This window comes from Melitaea cinxia, chromosome 21 (assembly GCF_905220565.1).
Source record: "Melitaea cinxia chromosome 21, ilMelCinx1.1, whole genome shotgun sequence".
Classification (NCBI taxonomy): domain Eukaryota; kingdom Metazoa; phylum Arthropoda; class Insecta; order Lepidoptera; family Nymphalidae; genus Melitaea; species Melitaea cinxia.
This window is the reverse complement of record NC_059414.1, coordinates 8275816-8298268: the sequence shown is the minus strand read 5'-3', so window position 1 is coordinate 8298268 and position 22453 is coordinate 8275816. Positions and strand designations below refer to the sequence as shown.

Sequence of the window (22453 nt, the reverse complement as noted above, 5' to 3'; positions counted from 1 at the left end):
TAAATTTTATCGAGATCTGATAACTACTTTTTGAGTAATCTTTGATAACGCGTAGTTACTTGACAATTTTTTCGTCAATCTACGTTGTATTACTTGTCGATGTAATTGAAGTCGGTTTTTTTTTTCGTTTGTCTGCAAACATAATTATTTATACCAAGTTATTGAATAAAAAAAAGTACATGTAATTGTTATTTAATAACGTGTTGTTTTTTGCTCTTTGTAAATCTATATTTTGTAAGAAATTAGCGATTTAGTTATTTTTGTAAGGACAACTATAAATGCTAATTCCCATCCCTGAGTCCTTTTCGCCAGTATAGCCAGTACATACTACACATTTTATGACCATTAAAGTGTTGAAGGTGAATAATAACCCGATTTTCGATTCAGTTGTTTTATTGTTTTTGTCCGTATCCACACTCTGCAGACCTTCAAATTATAGGAAATCATAATAATAATAATAATCTTTATTGCACACCATTAAAAGATACAAACAAAAGTAGTATAATTAGAGGAAGATGTACAAAGGCGGTCTTATCGCTAAAAGAGCGATTTCTTCCAGACAACCTTTGGGTATAGGACAGCGCATAGAAAAGCGGTTAGGAAGTGTACAAACAATTGTTATAGAAATTAGAGTACATCACAATAGATTATAAAATTATTATAGATATCTGATTACTCGCAAACAGCTGCTTTGGTATACTGGTGCGTGTACCTGGTACGCGCCTAAACACCGGCGATTTGCGGATTCGATCACCCCTTGGGATGGATATTTGCATTTGTACAAATATTTTTTTCCGGTTTGTAAGTTTGTCCTTGTGGGTTTCCACTGTGCCTTGGAGAGCACGTTTTGATTTTGAGAAATTTATTTATTATATAAAATTTCTAATTTTTTTTTACTTTGTAAATAATTAAATAAATACACTAAAAGTCTCTAACGAACTGATTTATTTCACAACTGGAGACAAAGCTCGAAGTATATTGGTTAAGCGTGTAATGTTAATTTTTTTTTTTTTTTTTTGTCAATATAAATAAAATTAGGAATTTTTTTAAAACTAGTTATAAATTAAAAAGTATAAATACAATTTAAAAACCATGTTTATTCATACCATGACAATGGACAAAAAATAAAAGTTTGTGTTAAGCATTAAGCTTATACAGTTAAATGCTATTTTTTTCATAAATAAATTTACTTCATCATTATCATCATCATTACAGCCTATACAGTCCACTGCTGGACATAGGCCTCCACAAGTTTACGCCATAAATAACGTGAACTCATGTGTTTTGCCCATATGTCACCACGCTGGGCAGGCGGGTTGGTGACCGCAGTACTGGCTTTGTCGCACCGAAGACGCTGCTGCCCATCTTCGGCCTGTGTATTTAAAAGCCAGCAGTTGGATGGTTATCCCGCCACCGGTCGGCTTTTTAAGTTCCAAGGTGTTAGCGGAACTGTGTTATCCCTTAGTCGCCTTTTACGACACCCACGGGAAGAGAGGGGGTGGCTATATTCTTTAGTACCGTAGCCACACAGTACTATATAAATTTACTTAACCATTCTTAATTCATATGACTCAAGTTGTCCATTCTTATGCCGTTAATCCTTAGATAAAGAAACCTATTCTTTGTCTAAGGGTTTATACCATGGCGCTTGGAGAACTCCATGGTTAATCATGGCTAACTCGGGCTTCGTTCCGAAATGCGATGAAATCGATTACAGCGATCTCATCGATATCGCCCGTTCCGAATTGAAATTAGTATCAAATCACTGTTCAAATCGGAATGCACTTTTTAGCGCTTTGAGCTTTGTTTGTTTTGTCAGTTTGACGTTTGTTGAAGTTAGTTTTTCGAAATTAAATTAATTCACAAATTCCACAATATACTACTAAACGTAGTGATTACTTTTTGCAATACACTGAGAGATGACTACGCACGCACAGGAAATAGAGGAAGAGGAAGAAACTCAATTACTTTTGTTATTAAAGGATTCCGACAGCGATTTTTGCTCACTGGAGGAAAAATCTTCGTCAAGCAGTGACGACGAAGAATTTCTCGCAGTAGTATCTGCTGCACATGATGGAACTAAACGAAGGATACCTCGTATAGAAAACTATATACCTAATATTAATATAGAATATAATATTTAATAACTTCATTAAATACTGCTTTGTTAATAATGTTTAGAATCATGAAGTGTGCACATATTTTAGGAATATAATCCAGCCATAAAATTTATTATTAACGTTTTACTAATACACTTTTACATTGTTATGTAAAAGTGTATTGATTGTATTCTGTTTTGTGGACCAGCAAATAAATAAATAAATATTCAGACGGCCAATATAGTCAAATATCCCGATATCAGTGAATTTTTACCTCTTTGCGCTTGTTCAACATCTTGTTCATTTAAACATAGTTGAATTATTCTCCCTGTACCCTCATCGTGAACTGAAATAATATGTGTTGTTCTTGTTTCCATTTTTTGTTGTTGTTCAATTAGTTAATATGTACAATTTTATTTTTGTGTTACCCACACATTAGGAATTCTAAACATTTTTAAATATCATATCAAAAATTGACCGCTCCAGCGGGGTTCGAACCCGCGTCTCCGACTGACCGTGTCCGACACGGTCGATATGATATTTAAAAATATTCAATTAGTTATTAGACAGTAGACAACCGACAAGAAATGTCAAAAGTGACAGAAGACAACTATTACGCCCGAGGCAAAATCATTCCCTGCGTTCCGAAATGCGATGAAATCGATTACAGTGATCACAGAACCGTTCCATTTTATCGTGAGCGTGCCATCGAATGCTCACGTGACGTTACAGATGACGTCATTACATCCGCCATATTGCGCTCACGATAAAACAGAACGGTTCTGTGATCGCTGTAATCGATTTCATCGCATTTCGGAACGCAGGGTTACTGTAACTGTCAATTATGGTCAAATGTCAGTCATTCAGCGACTGTCAATCTTCACTGTCAATTATTTGTTGTCAGTTTTCACGTGTTTGTCTTCTAGTATTTATTTTCATTGTGATTTTGCAATGTATTTAACATGTATTTAATAAAGTTCATTTAACATTTTACGTAATAAATTGAAGAATATATAGAGCTGAAGCCTTCATAATGAAAGCGGTAATACAGCGTGTCACTAATGCCAAAGTAATTTGTAAGTTTATATTCACTATAACCGTATCGTATGATTTAAATTTAGCGCGAATAGTTTTAATATGTTATAAATTACAGTAAATAACGAAGTTCCTGTAAGTATCGGGCCCGGAATATGTGTCCTCGTTGGTTTTCACAAAGAAGATACGCTCAAAGATTTGGAATACATGTAAGTATTAAGTTAGCAAACAACGATAAAAACTCATAATTGCCCCACTGCTGAGAGAAAGCTCTATTCTCCTTTAAAAAGTGCCAGAGAAACTGGAAAAAGAAAGGAAATGAAAGAAGGATGTTGGACTCCTGAGTTCCTTCAAATGGGGGTTCTGCATGTGAAGATCATGTTTAAAATTTTGCAGTTAGCCTGTTACATCCCACTGCCTCTATACCCATATAGGCCTCTTTCTCTATGTAGGAGAAGAATTGGAGCTTAAAATTGCTGGCTGGCAGATATGTTCCCTACAATGAGTAATAATTGCTATTAGGTATTTATAACAACAACCGGGACCGTTGGCTTAACATGCTCTCCGAGACATAGTGGGGTGACCCAGAAGGAATTATTTGTGCATCAAATATAAACTTGGTGGTTTAGGTGACTATATGAGCCACTACGTATGAGTGGATATTTTTAATTTTACCTTGTCATATGTGCTACTTTGACCTTGTCTATATGAGCTACTTTGACCTTGTACTTCTGTAAAACCGTCCAATACTATTTTACTTGGACCCAAAAAACGTCAATAAAGTGAAACATTAATATTATTTGCCGCATACAACTAAAGAATTGCATATGGAAATAAATTCTTTTTCTCATAGAATGTTTTAATATAAATTATAGCCGTGCTCATGCCCTAATGAAAGGTATCATGGGGAACGAGTCTATCAAAGTTGCATGTCTATTTAAACGAAAGAAAATTAAAAAATGAACTATGTTTTTTTTTTCATGTGGAACGTGACATATAACACCTACAGAATACCCCATTTGAAGGAATGCAGTTAGAAGTAGGTAGATACGTAATTGGAGTGGAACACTGCATATTTCAAAGTTATTCCACAGACATGCAAGCTACCTAACAGTGTTTTTCTTTACTCTCAAGCTAAAGATACATTTGTAACATATAGGATAGCAGAGCATTTATTACAAAATAATGTCTCATTATTTATGATGTAAGGTCAATTTTACTTCATATTTGACATTAATTTCATTATTATTATATAGGTAATGATAATTAATTAGGTATATTGACAAATATAATCTTACAATTTTAGAGTGAAAAAAATATTAAGTGTAAAACTGTATGCTGATGACAATGATGAAAACTGGGAAAAAAGTGTAGTGGACAAACAATTAGAGGTGCTCATTATTAGCCAATACACCATTTATAATGGCTGGAAGGTTGGTTTTTTTATTTAATAAATGTTGACATTGTAATATACTGTTATTATGTGTCAGTGTGTGCAGTGGCATAAAAATTCTTATTTTCAAAAATAGAATAAAAACCATTACACAGATCTTCATAAATATAATAAATATAAACATAATATATAATAACTAGCTGGCCTGGCAAACTTTGTACCACCAATTTTTTTTTTTTTTTTTTTTGTATATAATAAATATTTATATTGAAATAAAATATAGACTATCTTTCAAAGTTGGATCAACTGCACACGGTGTGCAAATTTGATTAAAATCAGTTAAGTATTTTAGGAGTCCATCATGGACAAAAAACGTGGCGGTAAATCGTAATTTATATATATGAAGATAATAACTGTATATTAAGTTGACAAGAATAAAACCATTTTAATTATTGTTCACTTAAGTTATTAGGTAGTGGCAAATAAATTACTTGCCACCCCCTCTCTTCCCGTGGGTGCCGTAAGAGGCGACTAAGAGATAACACAGTTCCACTACCACCTTGAAACTTAAAAAGTCAACTGATGGCGGGATAACCATCCAACTGCTGGCATTAAAATACGCAGACCGAAGACGGGCAGCAGAGCCTTCGGTGCGACAAAACCAGCCCTGCGGTCACCAACCCACCTGCCCAGCGTGGTGACTGGTAACTATGGGCAAAACACATGAGTTCACACCATTTTTGGCGCGAACTTGTGGAGGCCTATGTCCAGCAGTGGACTGCGATATGCTGATGTGTGTGTGTGAAATAAATTACTGGAGAGACTACTAACTGATACAAGAATTTTCAATTTACATATTGGTTGAAGTGATTAATGAAAAACCAAACAAAACTGGACTATTGAATTTATTATTGACCAGGTTTTTTTATGGCAACCAGAAATGTAATTTATTTGATAAAATATAAATTCCATTCAGTACACAGATTGCAAGTCCACAAGGAATGATAGATCCCAAATAAGGTGTAACTTGGGGTCCTCTCCTATATTTGAATTAATCTTAGAATATTTAACAAATAATAAAAAATTTATTTTTATTTTTTGAAATAAATTTGAATTTAAAATAAAGTGATGGAAATGAATTTTGGCTTCAGGGTAATACACCAGATTTTCATAAAACAATGGGTGGAGAAAAATCACAAGAACTCTATAGCAAATTAATGGAAATGGCAAGAGAAATTTATAACCCAGAAAAAGTAAAAGGTGAGCCTAGTATTGTGGTAGTAATATAATATTAATAGTTTTAAATAAACTAAAAATAATAATTTGTTAGTAGCGGGTGTGAAACCTACACATGACCCCTGGTTCTGGATTCAAATCGAAGAAGGAATCATTGCTATTTATTTTATACTTTATTGTACACCACAAATATATTACAAACAAGGCATGAAGATAGTTTATATATACATAAGACAGACAATGAAGTACAAGGGGCGGACTTATGACTATTTTGCCATTTCTTCCAGACAACCCAGACATAAAAAGGAAACTTATTATCAAAATGCTATTGGTGTTTTACATTTCACAAAATTTAATAATTTCATTAAAATATTAACCATATCACGAAGATCTTAATTCTTAATATAGCGACGGCATATTCGTAATTATCGTACTCACTCACTCAACAGAATTCGTTTTAAAGTAATGTCCTTTGATACATTTAATAGTGATAATAGACAAGCTCTTTAAGAGGAAAGGGTACCGAAGAGAATTTTCAAAAATAGGTATTTGAATAAAATGATTCTGTCGCGTTGCATGCCGCTACCGGGCCCCACGCGCTCTCCGCTCTGTTTTATCTATGTGTGACTGTCGTGTTGTTAGTGTGCGTGCGCCAGCTATTCAGCTATTAGTTGTTAACCATATTTTAGTATTCGCATCTTTCGTTTGTGATTGACTAGTAGCGCAGTGCTATTTTTCTGAATTTGGCTTGTTTTATTGAATTTGTTCTGCATCGTATTGCTGTGACTCGGCTTACTATTATTGGATTTCGTAAACTACATATTATTATGTTTTATTATTTTGACTTGGATACTCTTTATGACTTGATACATGACTATATTTTTGTGGGTAATTTTTTTTTATAATTTTTGTCTGTCTGTTTTTTCCGGCCAATCTCTGAAACGGCGATTTTGACGGGCCTTTGTCTGGCAGATAGCTGATGTAATAAGGAGTAACTTAGGCTACTTTTATTTTAGAAATTTATTTTGTAACCCTGTGAAATGAACAATATTTCTTTTTTAATGCTACGCGGACGAAGTCGCTGGTACAGATAGTAATAATGATCATAATGCTGACTGTAAACCTCATCTTTTAAGAAGGATAAGAGTATAATAAAACACATTTAAAAGAGTAACGGCAGACTTGCAGATTGGCAGATTATTTTCTGCACAATCTACATTCCAAAGCAGTAGTAGCTTCACTTTTAACTATAATTAGTAAATTAAAACCATTTTATTCTATAATATAAAAATGAATCGCAAAATGTGTTGGTAAGAGCATAACTCAACAACGCCTGGACCAATTTTACCAACTCTTTTTTTTTTAAGTCCAAAGATGGTTTTTACGGCGAGAAAAATTCGAATAATTTCCGGGAAAACCCCTAAAAACAGCCCTTACTTACTAGCTTCTTTTTTCCATACAAACGTTTTCTAACTAAAATACAGAGTCAATTTGAACTTTATTGCTATTCAATAAAGTTTGGCAAAACGAAGTCCATCGTAATAGTTTTCAAAAGTACTTTCGAACTTACTTGGATGAAATAATTATTGATTTTGATATCGATCCACTGTGGGACGATTTTGTCCAAATGGTGCACCATTTTTGTGTGATTTTTGTGCAGATTTTTGTGTGATATTTTTTAGAAAGAAATTCATTACTTTGAAACTCAATTATAAGTTAAGGGTTACTTTTTTATTAGGGTTCTTTTATAAGCTGAACACTTAACATTTTGTGAAAAATAATGTTTAGAAAAATATATTAAAACTCTAATATACATATGAGGGCTTTGCCCGTTGTGACCGACAATCTACGTAAATTTCCGGTTTAGGCTGGATGCGGATTGCGGAAACTGGGATTTCTGGCGCGAACTTGGCTTATGTTAAGTAGTGAACTGCAGTAGGTTGAACTGACTGACTGAGATAGATATTATATTAAAAAGATGAAATAAGCTACGTTATATTTATGTTAATTCCATTATTTTCAAACTTTAATTTCATGCTTTTGATTATAAAAAATAAAAATGCGTGTTTGATTGAAATCACAGCCCTGAAGAGGGAAAACGGAAGCTAACAAACCTGGGGTTTATATGTTGTAATAAATACATCTTTTTGAATAATTTGTTATGTATATGGATATATTTTTTAAATTCATTACATAATACTTTCTTCTTTTTAGATGGTGTTTTCGGGATCTATAGACAGCTTTACTTGGAGAATGATGGTTCAATGACGTTTGAAATCGATTCACCTCAAGCTTGTCATGAACTGCCTAATGAAAATAGTAAAAGTACTATATGAACAATCATGATAGTCATCATTTTAAATGTTTTATTGACTACAATTAAAAAGAATCAAACGGATGTCTTAAAAAATCGGAAAAAGATAATATTAGAATCCACAAGATTTTTAGCGATATTATTATTTTATATTATAGGACATTTAGACCTTGCAATAAATAGTTTATTGTTACCTAGTCAAAGTACTATTTTTACTATTTAAGTAATGTTTAAATATTTTTGAAGTAAAACTTCTTTAGGTCCATGAAGGTAAAATTTTTACGGATGAAACGGCAACGTTTTGATAAAACAGCAACGTTTTTGTCGATAGCGCTGAAACGGAAATCTAAAGCTTTAGATTTGTACAAATATAAACGAGACTTAAAAATTAGTTTGCCAAAGAAGTTTCACTTCTGACATGTGTACTTTGTACGCGCGCACTTTTTTTTAATATATAAAAGAAATTAACAACAAAAAGAATGTTTTATTTCTGAATAATCCTCGAAGGAACTCTTCATTATTTCATTAGTATAATAATTCTTAATTTTTTTTTTCACACATTTTACTATTTTAGAACTTTTATATAACTATAAATACAAAAAGAAACATTTGGTATGGGTAAACAATTAAAAAATCATCAATAATTAAAAAAAAACTTTATTTTGAAATAGTGGTTATTATCTATTAACATGTTAATTTAGGCCAGGTGTCAGCGACTTAAGTGTTACAATTAGTAAACATTTTTACAAAGATGATATGCTAGTTCTAAACGTTCGTTAAATTTCAAAAATTGAATAATCTTCAAACGCAAACGAACACGTAGACCATAAACAATGTTTCGCTAAAACTGTTAACAGATAATCGACCAAGATTCAAATACGTTTAAATTTAAATCTAAACGAGTAGAAAATAAACTAAAAAATGTATAAACAGACAAAATAAATGCACTCTATCCATCTATTTTTAAATTACGATAATGAAATTCAACAAACGAGATTAAGATCCTTAAATAGTGTCGAATAATATATAAGTTAATTTAATATTATGTATATCAATTAGCCCGAGTGCCGCATGATTACTATTTCTATACTGTGAAATATAGAGAATATAATCACTTTCTTTTCATTTACACAAACATCTATTCAAACTTTTCTGATTCTTTAAGAATTTTTCACTTCATAACCAATCAAGGCACTATTCATTTTGGTATATTGCTGATACGTATCCCCACTCCTTATTTTCAATATTTGCGTAACATGCGCTTGCAAGTGATAGATTACAATTTTAACGACCTTACAATTATTATAGCGGGGACATTTGAATTTTCGACCAAAACCGTCGATGCCGTAGTGCTTATATATTTTAAGCCTCAAAGAATTAACATAGTCAAAAATTCAAATTTCCGCACTAGGAATTTATGATTTTAATATCTATCGAAATGTTACTATTATAAAAATATCTATAATCTATGCTAAATTATTTGAATAAAATGTTACTGCGACAGGCTAAGGATTTTATGAACAACATATACCCTTTCAATTTAGTGGACGTAGATTTGTGTGCAAGTTACTTAACATCTCAAACTCTACATGATTTAGTAATAAAAAAAAAATTATGACATTTCATCAGCGAAATAAATGCGTCGTTTTGAACCGCAAACCAAACAACTTATTTTTTACTTTCAGTGAAAATGCGATTTTTGTTAGAATAATCTCGAATTTTTTTCAAATATCTAATAATATGGTCCACTACGTGTAACTATTTTGTTTTTAAAGTTGAAGAAAGACTTTAGGATATTTGAGAAATCAATTTCATTCATAAGTAATAACGATTATTCTAAACAAGAATCGCGTGACAAAGTTATCAACGGCCAGTTGGAAATGCGGCTGTTGATTTTGTTTTTGGCCGCTGTGATTCGTTTCGGTGTCAGTAGTCTACCAGAGTCCTGAAGAAAATCCGCCGGGAGGAACGCGATTGTGAAGAATGCTGCTGTGGCCATTTATAGACGTGACAGTGTTGATTTGACCATTCAGAGACTTGTAGCCGTCGCCAGTGATCGGGTTGCCTTCTGTAAAGCCAAGCAAATGTATTTTAATAAACAGTTAGTACAATATTTTGGCGTATAATGGACATATTTAAAGCTTCCAATATTAATTTGCGCATAAATAAAGTCCTAATAATTAGTTAATAAATTGAATTCAAAGTAGGTACTTTAATTGAAGACTAATACGGGGAAATTCCAAAATGGTTTAGCTTTAAGTTTTACATCAAATAACTGTTTAACAATTAAATATTTTAAGTAATTAGGCTATATAAAAATAAAAAGTCTATATAATTGCTATTACTTCTATAAAAAAGAAATAATTAATAATCCTACAAAACATACAATAACTTTAAGAATATAGGTTGTTTAATATACCTTAAGTTAGCAAAATCATTATAAACAACAACAATTAACCATGCATATTGGACAAACCCATTTTTACATGAAATTGAAAATATTACACTTATTCAACAAAGCTATACAAAATATTGCTTTCTTATACACTGAACGTGCAGCTAAAGCTAAACAACTAGTTCTCGGTCTTATAACAACATTAATATAATAAAAGGATAATTTGCGTGCAGAAAGAAAAACATATAATAGATAATAGCATTACGCTATGTAGTTGTAGAAGCTAATTCCTATTACTATTGACAATAACAACACGATAAAGATTACAAGAAGACAGTAAATTACTACAAGTACCTACAGATTTCTAAATTACAATAAAATGTCGAAAACTATTACGTTTAGATCCAATAAGCAAATCATAATAATAAAGTTGAGTGCTTAATTGAATGACATGAAGGAATCGTCTCGATATTCTTTTCAAATCAAGCTTTTTGTATATCTGTAGCAAAGTGCAAATACATTGATAAAACATCTTTATCGAATAAATATTTTATCAGACCAAACAACGTGCCTTCAACATTTAAATTAAGCACCCACCCAATTCTCTTCGGCGAACATAGTCTACATAGTACGTCTTATGATTGAAGTCCTCAGCATGCCGGTTGAGTTTAAAAAGGTATCTAGGAACGTACTTGTGGAAAATTGGGGGAAACCCACTGAGTGTACTAGGACCTAGACCTGGAGAGGTCGGAAGTAGTGTTACGTCTGGAATAGGGCCGTCACGTTCGTATTTAAACAGAGTTGGGGGTGGATCTAAAGTAGAAATAACGAAAGGATCGATTGGCCCATCTAAAGTTGGCACCGGATTGTATTTATAATCAAGTTGAGGGCGATCTCCTAGAGCAGAAGTTATACCGACTAAAGCGTGTGGCGGTAGAGGGTGATAAGGAATATTATGCTCTTGATATTCCAAATAGTGTTGAGCTGGAAATGGAGGCCAATGTTTATCGAGTACCAGCTGAGGAGATAGAGAATCAGGATCTATGATAGGATGATCTCTTTCTGGATCGTCAGTCTTAAGGCCCAATAGTGTGTAAGGGGAGGACCGAATATTCTGAATAGGTTTCGTTGTAGAATGGACATAATACTGAGCTGGAAGAGGAGGCCATTCTCGTGTGTAATATCTGTGAGTGGGTTGAGGTTCCAGGAGATATTTGAAAGGATAGGTGTTATGGTTGTTTGGTGAGGCACCTCGCAGACTGGCGGCCGGGTGTCGGCGACGCGGAGGCGGCAAGGGCACTCCGTCACCGGTCACCGGATTCCTCTTCGGTGGCGTGTATGATACTGACCATTTAGAACAAACGGTTTTCATTCAAACCACGGACAACGATCAAAATTAGATACTGACGCTAAAAAAACATATTTCGACTCTCATTGAACATAGTATACTTATGATTCACATAAAATATGTTGGCTTAAATACTAATAATTATAATCATTGTTTTTAGAATTTTCGGCTCTAGCAATTTCTGTAAATATTACCTACATATTTTAACAAATTATATCATTGTTAACGTAAACTTATTCAACAATATCCATTTAAAAACCCATAATTATAAATTAATTCTGCAAATTCAACGTTAATATAGATATAAATTAATCATTTTTAGTAATTTTAAACATACAAATAATATACCTTAAATGTAAGTGAAGTTATTTTTATAATTTGATGTGTTTAAATAATTAACCAGTTAAAACAAATAATTAACCAGTTAAAACGTGTAAGACTATCAGTGATTACGAAAATGGACGGTGTATTAAAAATTAATAAAATAATATAGTTAAGTTAGTACATTTTAATACTTATTGTTTTGTTGAAGATGTTCTTGCGTCGCATATTGTGCTACAGTGCTAGTACCTACACGTGTGAGTACTGAACTGAATATATTATAACCGTATGATGACACAGATATCATGAGGACGTTAAGCCAAACCTAGTGCCATGCTATGTAAAAAATACGAATTTTATCGAAAGTGGAATTGAATTAAAAACTTAATTTAAACAATACTTTTTTTTTAAATCAAATTATTAAACCTTGCCGTGTCTTGCAAATATAATATGTGCTTCTTTGTATTTATTTACAAGGCACAATCAAACAACTACAATTCTAACTACAGGATGTGCTGTGCCGCTTAGTTCCAGTTACAAAAAGATTTTTTTTTAAACTCATTTAACTTTGCAAATAACAAATGTGGCCAGCATACGCTTTTAAAAGAATAGACCTACCCAAACAAAACAATGTTCAGTTAAAGATATTAAATGTGAAAATGGTATTATTTTCATGACCTTTTGCATGAAGGTGCATATTCTATTCCACATTCGTTTGTCCCAGCATAGCGATGCGTTACGTGCTGGCGTGCCTACATCTTAATCGACTCACAATGATCGGCGAGGTCCGTCTCACCTCGGCTGGGCGTGGAGTTCGCACTGCCGTTGATCTTGGGCGAGTGCGCTGGACTGCCATTCATTTCGCTGTCACCGAACTGGATGTGGCTTCGGATTGTATCGGTTATCATTGGCGAGTTTGTCGAGTTCTTGGCTGCCTGAAATCGATAAAGTTTTCGTTTCAATTTCAAGTACTGGCATAAGATTGATTTCACATCATTAAACATCCAAAGTAGAAAAAAAGTGTCTTGCAGTACCTAGGCACAATGAGTAAGTACAACTTATATAAATTATCCTAATAGTTTTTTTTTTCAAACAATACAAAAACAATAGCTAATAAAATCATATTACACATGATGTATTTGTAATTTTACCAATAAATGTATGTACACCTATATGTTAGTATATGTATTATATTAAAATATTCGTTGGTATTATGAATACCTATTGTGTATAAAGTAATCACTAATTGTAAGTGATTGATTGATTCAGCCTGTATCATTCCACTGCTGGGCATCGACCTCATTCTCCATATAGGAGAAGGGTTAGAACATAATCCGTTTAATACTTACTTGTCCAAAAAGTCTTGAATGTGTGTCTCTCGGGCGGGTAGGGGTGTCCCTAACGACGCGAGGACGGCTTGAGCCATTCTTTATGGGACTGCCGCCGTCTGTGCTATCAGCGTTGAATATTTCTCCGATGCAGCTCTTGGGAGCATTTGGAACTCTGCAAATAAATAAAAATACATTATTTCGACTTGTAAGTTAAAAAAGTTACTGTATCTATTATTCTTTATAAAGTTTTGAAGTTAAAAGATTCCCAACGATTTTCGTATGTAGGAAGTACATTTCAGATCATTAGTTCTAAATTTTTGAAGAAGTGGAAGAATCTTTGGGGATGTATTTGATTTTCTATTTGTTTTTGATTTGATTACCGATAAGAAAAATGAGTATGATAAACATGGCTTCATATTATTAAGTACCATAACGCATTAAGTAAATTGAGACACATTTAATCTATCTTATTAACGAAATACGATACTCATACATAAGTACAATAAAATACGATATTGTTCACCCTACACCTGACTGGACACGCAAACCCATTACTGGTACCTATGCATGAACTTACTTCCGTAGGGGAAACTTTCATAGTCAATAAATACCACAAACGGATCGGTCAATTCAAGTTAAAAATCCATAGAAGCTATTGTAGGGGATAGAGTTCATCGACACTTCAACATTACTGACACAGGTCGATCATTGACCAACGTGGCTTACCTGAAATTCAAATTCCACATCAACTAATAGAAGTAACTTTTTCAAAGTATTCATTATATAAATAAAAAATCACATTATTTCTTTGTAGTATTCATTAAAAGTATTTTAAAACATTTATTGTTAAAAAGACAACGATAAAAATGCGCTGAAAATAAAAATAAATTTTAATTTTCCGTCGTTCGCACCACTAAGAAGGTATAACTATAAATGTATATTCATTTATTGCAAAAGATAATTTGAACGGCAAGCGTCTCTAAAGCAATTTTCTAGAGAGATCATTACAGGTAACGTCGATGCGGTGTGGGTGCAACTAATAAGCTCGCCGTGAACAGAAAACAGTCGATTATAAATCTAGACGCCTGTTTAATGGGAGCCACTTGATCGTTAGATAGCCGAGCACCGCAAATATGTATTCTTGTAAGCGATGCGGTTTGAGGTTGGTTTTTAAATATCGGCTTTTGAAATCAGAGAAATTGAATAAGATAAACTACTGTTTTGTTAAAAACTTATATTTCTATACTAATGAAAGTTATTTGAAGTAAAACTTCTTTACGCGCGCTTAACTGGGGAGTAAGCTGGTAAATGCGTGACGAGAGCGTTAGGAACAGTGTGATCGGGCAAGGCGAACGGCAGTTGAGATGGAGTTATAAGTTAGTGTAATTACGTTTCGTATATTACTGTACGATCTAAAGAAGTTTTACTTCAAACATATGGTTTAAAGCACACAGGTCTTTTTGTACATTAAAAACAGCTTAAATCGTTGTAAAGTAAATTTTAAGAAACATTATTATAAGTATGTATGTATTATGATGAAAAAAAAAATTCACTTACACCTAAACATTTTTTTTTAGCTGAAATAGTTGTATGTACGATTGCGTGTAAAAAAATACAATCGAATTGAGAACCTCCTCCTTTTTTGGAAGTCGGTTAAGAAGGTGCTGTGCACTTATCAAGTAACAGTCAGTCAACCAACAATCAGATCGCTGTGAAATTGAACAGCAGAATCAATACCGCAGCATTGCGGCTTCCGGTCAGACGCTATGCACCAGTGCCTTCTGTGTCAGCTCTAACAAGTTACTACCACTATTTACACGCGTGTCTTAACATAATACACTATTAAGCAGATAATTTAAAATAATTTATTCTATATAATTGATAGAGTATTCTTTTATTGCACACCGTATTAAAATTACATCAACCAGTACTTAAAACTTACAAATACTTATGTACAAAGGTGACGTTATTGATAAGTAACGATTTCTTCCAGATAACCTTTAGACAGAGGTGAATATGAGATAAAAAACAATAGTTTGTAATTGAGAAAAATTATTATTTTTTTAATTTATATTTTTTGTTGGTTTTTTTTTTTAAACATTTTACGTGTCGATAAATGGATATACAAGAAACATAAATAATTTTAAGTATACTATCAACAAACAAATACAAAATATCAATTTACGATTGAAATAACCCGACATTTAATTTAAGCCCGGCACGACGCCCGCTGTCTGCGTAGGCGAGCTATTGAGTACCCCCCGAGTCGGTACGATAAATAAAAGCAAATTCACCGACGATCCATGGGGTTGTATCTATGTACTTGTGTATAATGTTTAATGTATTTACTAAGCCTTTCATAGTACCCACGCATTACTCCGCCAGCTCAATAGGTTCATATGTATACTTATAAATGATCTTGAAATTTAATAATTTCTTAATTATTTCTTAATTTAGTACATAGTAATTAATATATACATCTAATTACAATATATTAAAAATAATTCATTATGTGTAAAATGTGTATTTTACACATTAATCATGAGATATTCCATATATATTATATTACATTCCTATTTTAAAGAATCGAAAGTGATAAAAAACCAATCATATTGCCTCCATAGATAACGGAAACAACTCGCAAGTTTTGTTAAAAAAATCTGTGAGGAAAAAAACTGACTGGGGAATTAGAAAAAATACCTAAAAGTTTGCATGAGGTCAGTTTGTTAAAATGAAGGAAGACTTTAATAAATTAGTAATTACCATTTTTTTCACATTTCGATTTCCTTCGTTTAATTGTCCATACATTTTAATTTGATGGCAGAGAAATTCATCAATTGTACTTTGGTCCCCACTGTTTGTGTTCAGACTCCTACCGGCTTATAAAACTATCAACTATGGGATTTGTAGTGATTATGTATCGGAGATTAGTATTTGTAGAAATTCCTTACATGTAGGTAAAGCTATTGGTCCCGGTCTTAGAGTATACATTACACTCTAAGGTCCCGGTGTTTGTCATGAAAACCTGATATCGATCATAATTATTGGAGGATAAATTATTATCTGGCATTCTATACAGATACAAGACGATGTATTTTGCTCCAATCACTTTTCTTATATAGGAGAAGAGAAGGTCCCCAACAGTGAGTTATATTAACACGCTACTTTAATTCAGTTATGTATATGTGTATATACAGTAGGTACCCATAAACTGCGTTTTCGCCCATTCCGCAGTAGAGTGCATCGTGCGAATTATAGTTTCACATTACCCGCATAATCTCCATGCTTCGGAGATTGACGTAATGACATCCGACTGAAAAGTCAACCAATTGAAACTATAATAACAACTTTTATATATTAAGAAGAAGAAGATTAAAATAAGATAAACTCCTAAACCTTTTATATTTTACAACTTTCTAACATTTTATAATGATCGTTATAATCATTATTATATCTTACTAAATTAATAAAAAGAATTAATAGAAATAGATTTTCTTTCTAATCACTTCAAAGAAAAGGAGGAGGTTCTCAATTCAACTGTAATTTTTTTTAAGTGTATCACGTCATAACGAAATTACTAAGTGACCGATTTCGATGGTTCTTTTTTAAATCGAAAGGCGGTGCTTGTCATTTAAATTTAACAGAGATCTGATAAGTTCTCTTTGAATCATCTCTAATAATGCGTATTTACTTGACTATTTTTTCTTCGACCATTCGTTATATTATACCTCATAACTTTTTACTGGGTGGACCTATTTCGATGATTCTTTTTTTAATCGAAAGCTAGTGCTTGTCACATAGTGTCATTACGATTTGATTAAGTAGCAATTAGTTTTTTTAGACTCACAGTGAGACATAAAAATAACATTTGAGGCTCTATCTTTATAAACATTACCTACCAATTAAATTGTGAAACATAACACGAAAACAAAAAAAAATGTGATGATGGTAATAGATAATTACGTTACACTACATGAACCTTAATTATAGAACAATTTAAAATTGCTAGGGCCAGTCCTATAATTATTATTCTAACTGAGAAAGTATGTGAGAGAAGGTAAATAGCATGGTTTTGTAACACAAATATCAGTCGCAACAGCGCATGCGCCACACGCGATGAAGAAAGATGGCGCCGAGGGTGTTGTTACTAAAATAGACATCTGTCAAATAAACCATATAGAGCAGACGCCGGAAGACAATAAAAAATATGTTTTATTTGAAAATATTATGACTATCTGTAATAAATCTTAATGATTTATTTGAATACGATTCGAAATTGGACTAGATAAACAATCAAACTAAAAAAAAAAATTGTTACACTAACTTCAACAAAAACGCCTCACACTCCTTGACTTCTTTTTAGAAAAAGATCTCTCAATTATATAAAACAATAATTATATAAGGTAATTAAAATGACAGGAATATTTAGCTTACCCTATATACCTAGAAGTAGACCACATCGTCTAGTATTTGCCTTTAAACACGATTTACGGGTAATTACAACGTCATATTGATATGGTCAACTGTAAATGTCGTTTACCGATCACGAAGCAGATAGCATCGCATGTTTAGCGATTCACTACGAATGTATGGCAGACATTTAACGAAACATCGTCTTAAGATTTATAAGATAGGATGCGGAATTTATTATCATTAGTGAACATAATTTTCTATTCGAATGTAATACATCACTTTATAATTACTTATCGTCATTTAATGAAATTCCTCATGAAAATTAATGAGGCAAAGAAATATTATCAACCGGTACTCATACAGTTGATTCATTTAAAAATTGAAGTGAGGATAATAAATAAGTTTTACTGTAATGTACTATTTCATCGCACATTTTATAAACGAAACTAAAATTGTTGTTGTGTGTTAGCATTAGATAACTTAAAAGGGTTTCATTTTCATAAAATTTCATCGCAACCTGCTGTTAGGCCAGTAATGATATACATAGTAATGAGAGACCGCGTAACTTTATCATATGTGGAACGGCAGGAGAAATTGCTTTTAGTTTTCGAACGTAAGGCGATACATTAAGATAAAGAGAGCAAAGATTATAACTTTCACGACAATTCACACCGTAAATAATACTTACTAAAACATTATTCACGAACATTTAAATAAACTTAATTGTACTCCACAAACGAAAAGACGCCATTGTCATGTTTAATAGTTATGAAACATTACCTAGAACTTAATGTAACAATTTACTCAACTTATTGAAACACTTGTTACGTAAATGCAATTTATTTTTAATAATTTAACTCTCGCGTACCATATGACATTAAATACCCCATGACGTGACATGGAGGGCTGACAAGAAAAGGTTTAAGTAAATAAATAAATGGATAAAAAAACTGCTACAACCGATTTGAAAACTCAACATCACCATAAAAAAAGTAATCGTTTTTCCAAAGTCCTGCTGTAACATCTATCATATTTAATTGCTTTATATAACTATAATTATTTATTCCGTTTATAAAGATATAAGAAGATACAATAAAAAAGCGATCAAGCTTTAGCTAAGTAAACATAGCTAACACTTATTTATACAGTTAAGGATTCTTGGCACAGTAAATAAATTTCCTGACAACGTTATAAACGAAATAATAAATACGTACTCCCACATGAAACAATTCAAGTAATTTCGCTGTAGGTACGTTAAAGGTTGTGGGAACGTGAATCGTAAATAATAAACAAATCAATTTGCATCGACTATTCGATGGACAAAGAGCAGAACGCGGTCATGTGGCTTAGGTACTGGTTACCTAGTCAGTCGATTGGGCATCAGTAAATTGATTTTAAAGGTTCTCTTATTACTAGTATCTTGCAAAATACATGCATACAAAGACGAACAGCGTTTTGCTGTGTCATAGAGAGCCACATTATGAATTTAGAAATTTGTTTGATAGAAATGGTAAAACTTCGGAAAGTACATTTTGAATGCACCTTGAATTTTTACATTTTTTGCTTGATTTATGTTTTTGATGTAATTAAATATATATATTTTTTATTTAATCTAAAAGAGAAAAGACTTCAAGAATATAAGGCTAGTTTAAAATCCTAGTAAAATTCTAGGTTATACTAGCTGTGCCCTGCGGCTACATCCGCGTTAATTTGAGGAAAAATAGATTTCCTCGGTGAATGGGCTTTCTAAAACGGAAAAAAAAATTCAATTCAAACCAGTATTTCTTCAGATTACCACGCTTAATGAAAAAAAAAAACAAAGTTTAAGCTTCATCATATTGGTATAGATGTATACATGCTCGCAGAAATTGTCGTATTTAGTAGAAAACGATTGGTTATATCTATCTAGGCGGTAGATACTAGGACGCGGTAAACACGGTTTTACTATCCTACATGTTGCTCCACAACCTCCTCTATCTTCTAGTGTGAAAGTCCCGTTCAGTCGTTCTGAAGATAAGACCGGACAAACAAAAAAGTCAGACAGACAGACAAATTTTTTTTAATCGTTCGTTTATGTTTTAGTGTCATGTAAATAACTATACATCACTTCAGCCTATCGCAGTCCACTGCTGGACATAGGTCTCCACAAGTTCGCGCCAAAAATGGCGTGAACTAATATGTGTCGCCCATAGTCACCACGCTGGGCTGGCGGGTTGGTGACCGCAGGGCTACTTTGTCGCACCGAAGACGCTATAAATATGTACTTGAAAAAACTATACATATGTAGTTTAAAAAGCTTAATTATTTTTAAATCACAAACAGAGACTTCAATTTCATTTATATGTATAGATTTGGTGATTCAGTGTTAACTTTAGGTACTTTACTATAGACGGGAAATTAGAAAGGCTAATGATAATAACTGTTTTACAATTGAACATTCTATGCACGGCTATTGAATAGGAAAAGGTTAGAAGCCCACGAGCGCTAGTGAGATTATAGAAAAAAACAAATTGGATGAAATTACGCGTAGACATGGACGAAGTGGCTTCTTGTCTTTCTAAGACTTTTGTTTTTTTTCCATAAAAATGGTATATGTAGTTATGATTATTTATTTTTTCGTTTCATGTATCTGTTTAATTTATTTTTCTTTCCAGTAAAATGTTACTAATGAAAAATATTAACGGCAAATAACACAGTTCCACTACTAACTTGGAACTTAAAAAGCCGACCGATGGCGGGTTAACCATCCAACTGCTGGCTTTGAAATACACAGGCCGATGACGGGCAGCAGCGCCTTCGGTGCGACAAAGCCAGACCTGCAGTCACTAACCCGCCAGCCCAGCGTAGTGACTATGGACAAAACACATGACTTCGTACCATTTTTTCGCGAACTTGTGAAGGTCTATGTCCAGCAGTGGATTGTGATAGGCTGAAGTATTAAGACGAAAACAAAATATAAATAATTTATACTGATACTTTAGAGCATAACTTTAAAAACAATCTATTTATGTTATAGTAGGTATTTATTAAAGAGGTTAGATTTAAACCTACATATGCACTTTCGAAAGTAATTCTGGAGCACATAAGGTTTGGCCGACGGCCAACCCACAGTGGAATAGTATCACGAATCAAGCTTCTTAAATTAAAAAATATATTTTATTCTTAAATAATTAAGCTTTACTTCTTCTACATTAAGGAGAGGACTTTGCTCAGAAGTTGAAATTATACAGAACATGTAAAACATGATGCTTCAGATAAGAGGAGTTTGAAATCCGAAAATGTAAAATAACATATTTAACGCGTGTCGTCTGATATTTAGTTTCATAAATATAATTGAGAAAATATACAAACATATAACCTATAACATATAACCAGAAAAGTAATTGAAAAACTAATGTGACTAGACAGTCATAACAGAATTAACAAAAAGTTTATTTCGATTTATAGACACAAACATTTGAAGATATTTTCATATTTCCAAAGCAAAAATAATATACAATGCAAAATTTTACGTATTTTATACGAAACTTTGGAGAGTATTTGAGTACGCAGCACGCTTTACTTACAAGTTACAACACACTCATACATACACGAGTAATTAGTATGATCCGAAAATCTCTCGACTTCGCTTTTGACTGTATCATTAAGCTGTCGTTTCGTGACTACAGAAACACAATTGTAGATTACACTGCATTTCATCATACTTTTTATTTTTTATTTCCTTTGCTACGTGATCTTTTATTAACATTAACAGAGTTGCGAGAGATTGTTTACGCTCGTAAATGTATACTAATTCATTGTATACGAAAAATATTTAATTTTTTGTTTGTCTGAAGATGGATAAACCCAAAAACTACTGGCTAGATTTAAAAAAAATTAATCAGTAGAATTCTACATTATAAATAAAACGGAACAGCTAAAATCGAAAGAAAAATAAGGCGTGGATGGAAATTTAGTCATACTAATATTTTATTAAATTCTACCTTGCTCAATTTTTTATCAATATTATTTTCGTACTAATAGTATAAGAAAGTATGCTTTTTTATTTAAATATACATTAAAGAAAGTAGGTCCCCCTAAACACTTTTATGCCAAGGTAGCGAAGTTAATTTAACTAGTGACTTTTCATTTAAAAAATGTCCAAACATAAATTACTGTACAAGATTTAAGTCATTAACAGTAGCGAAGGTCGCCTTAGTCTTATATTTTTCTTTTTAATTAATAGCGAAATACCAAAAAATTAACGCAAGGTCAATTAATATGTTTAAAACCTATAACATTATAAAAAAAAACTAAAGTATGGGCAAAGCATATAACGCAACGTTTAAAAAACTTAAGCAAATTGAGTAAATTTAAAATTTTAACACCATATTAGTCTAAAAAGAGTAAAAAAATATATGTTTACACTAAATAAAAAAAATATAAAGTTTTAACTGGGCAACACTATTCTAAATGATTTACTTTACTGTGTACATTATGATTTAGGTCTTTATTCAAATATGAGACCGAGAAATTGAACTATTAATATGTTATGTAATGTAAGAACGTAGAAATTGACGTTGAAACTC

At 32.4% G+C, this 22453-nt stretch overlaps 2 protein-coding genes across 4 annotated transcripts in view; one reads left to right on the top strand and one right to left on the bottom strand.

Annotated features, from left to right (window-relative positions):
• Positions 1-2942: 2942 nt before the first annotated feature.
• Positions 2943-8293, top strand: LOC123664029 (D-aminoacyl-tRNA deacylase-like). Of its 3 annotated transcripts, XM_045598654.1 has the most exons (5): positions 2944-3175; positions 3253-3343; positions 4441-4567; positions 5679-5787; positions 7978-8293. In XM_045598654.1, exons 1-5 carry the CDS (start codon positions 3133-3135, stop codon positions 8097-8099), a joined length of 492 nt encoding a protein of 163 aa, XP_045454610.1. In that variant the 5' UTR covers positions 2944-3132; the 3' UTR covers positions 8100-8293. The 3 variants fall into 3 exon arrangements, with proteins under 3 accessions (XP_045454613.1, XP_045454610.1, XP_045454612.1); XM_045598656.1 differs by lacking the exons at positions 2944-3175; positions 3253-3343 and adding an exon at positions 4071-4338; XM_045598657.1 differs by lacking the exons at positions 4441-4567; positions 5679-5787; positions 7978-8293 and having other exon boundaries at positions 2943-3175; positions 3253-3440.
• Positions 8294-8716: 423 nt separating this feature from the next.
• Positions 8717-22453, bottom strand: part of LOC123663871 (microtubule-associated protein Jupiter) — a 71236-nt gene continuing 57499 nt past the window's right edge. The window contains exons 2-4 of the mRNA XM_045598518.1: positions 13491-13644; positions 12938-13067; positions 8717-10145 (exon numbers count right to left, since the gene is read on the bottom strand). Coding sequence (XP_045454474.1) covers positions 10012-10145; positions 12938-13067; positions 13491-13644 — 418 coding nt within the window. The 3' untranslated portion in view covers positions 8717-10011. The remainder of the gene's footprint in view (positions 10146-12937; positions 13068-13490; positions 13645-22453) is intronic.

Excerpts from the sequence above, each read along its gene's own strand:
- LOC123664029 (XM_045598654.1), top strand. The coding sequence starts at position 3,133 with ATGAAAGCGGTAATACAGCGTGTCACTAATGCCAAAGTAATTT. Across the intron at positions 3,344-4,440 it reads CTCAAAGATTTGGAATACAT|AGTGAAAAAAATATTAAGTG; the intron begins GTAAGTATTAAG and ends TTACAATTTTAG. Across the intron at positions 5,788-7,977 it reads TAACCCAGAAAAAGTAAAAG|ATGGTGTTTTCGGGATCTAT; the intron begins GTGAGCCTAGTA and ends TCTTCTTTTTAG.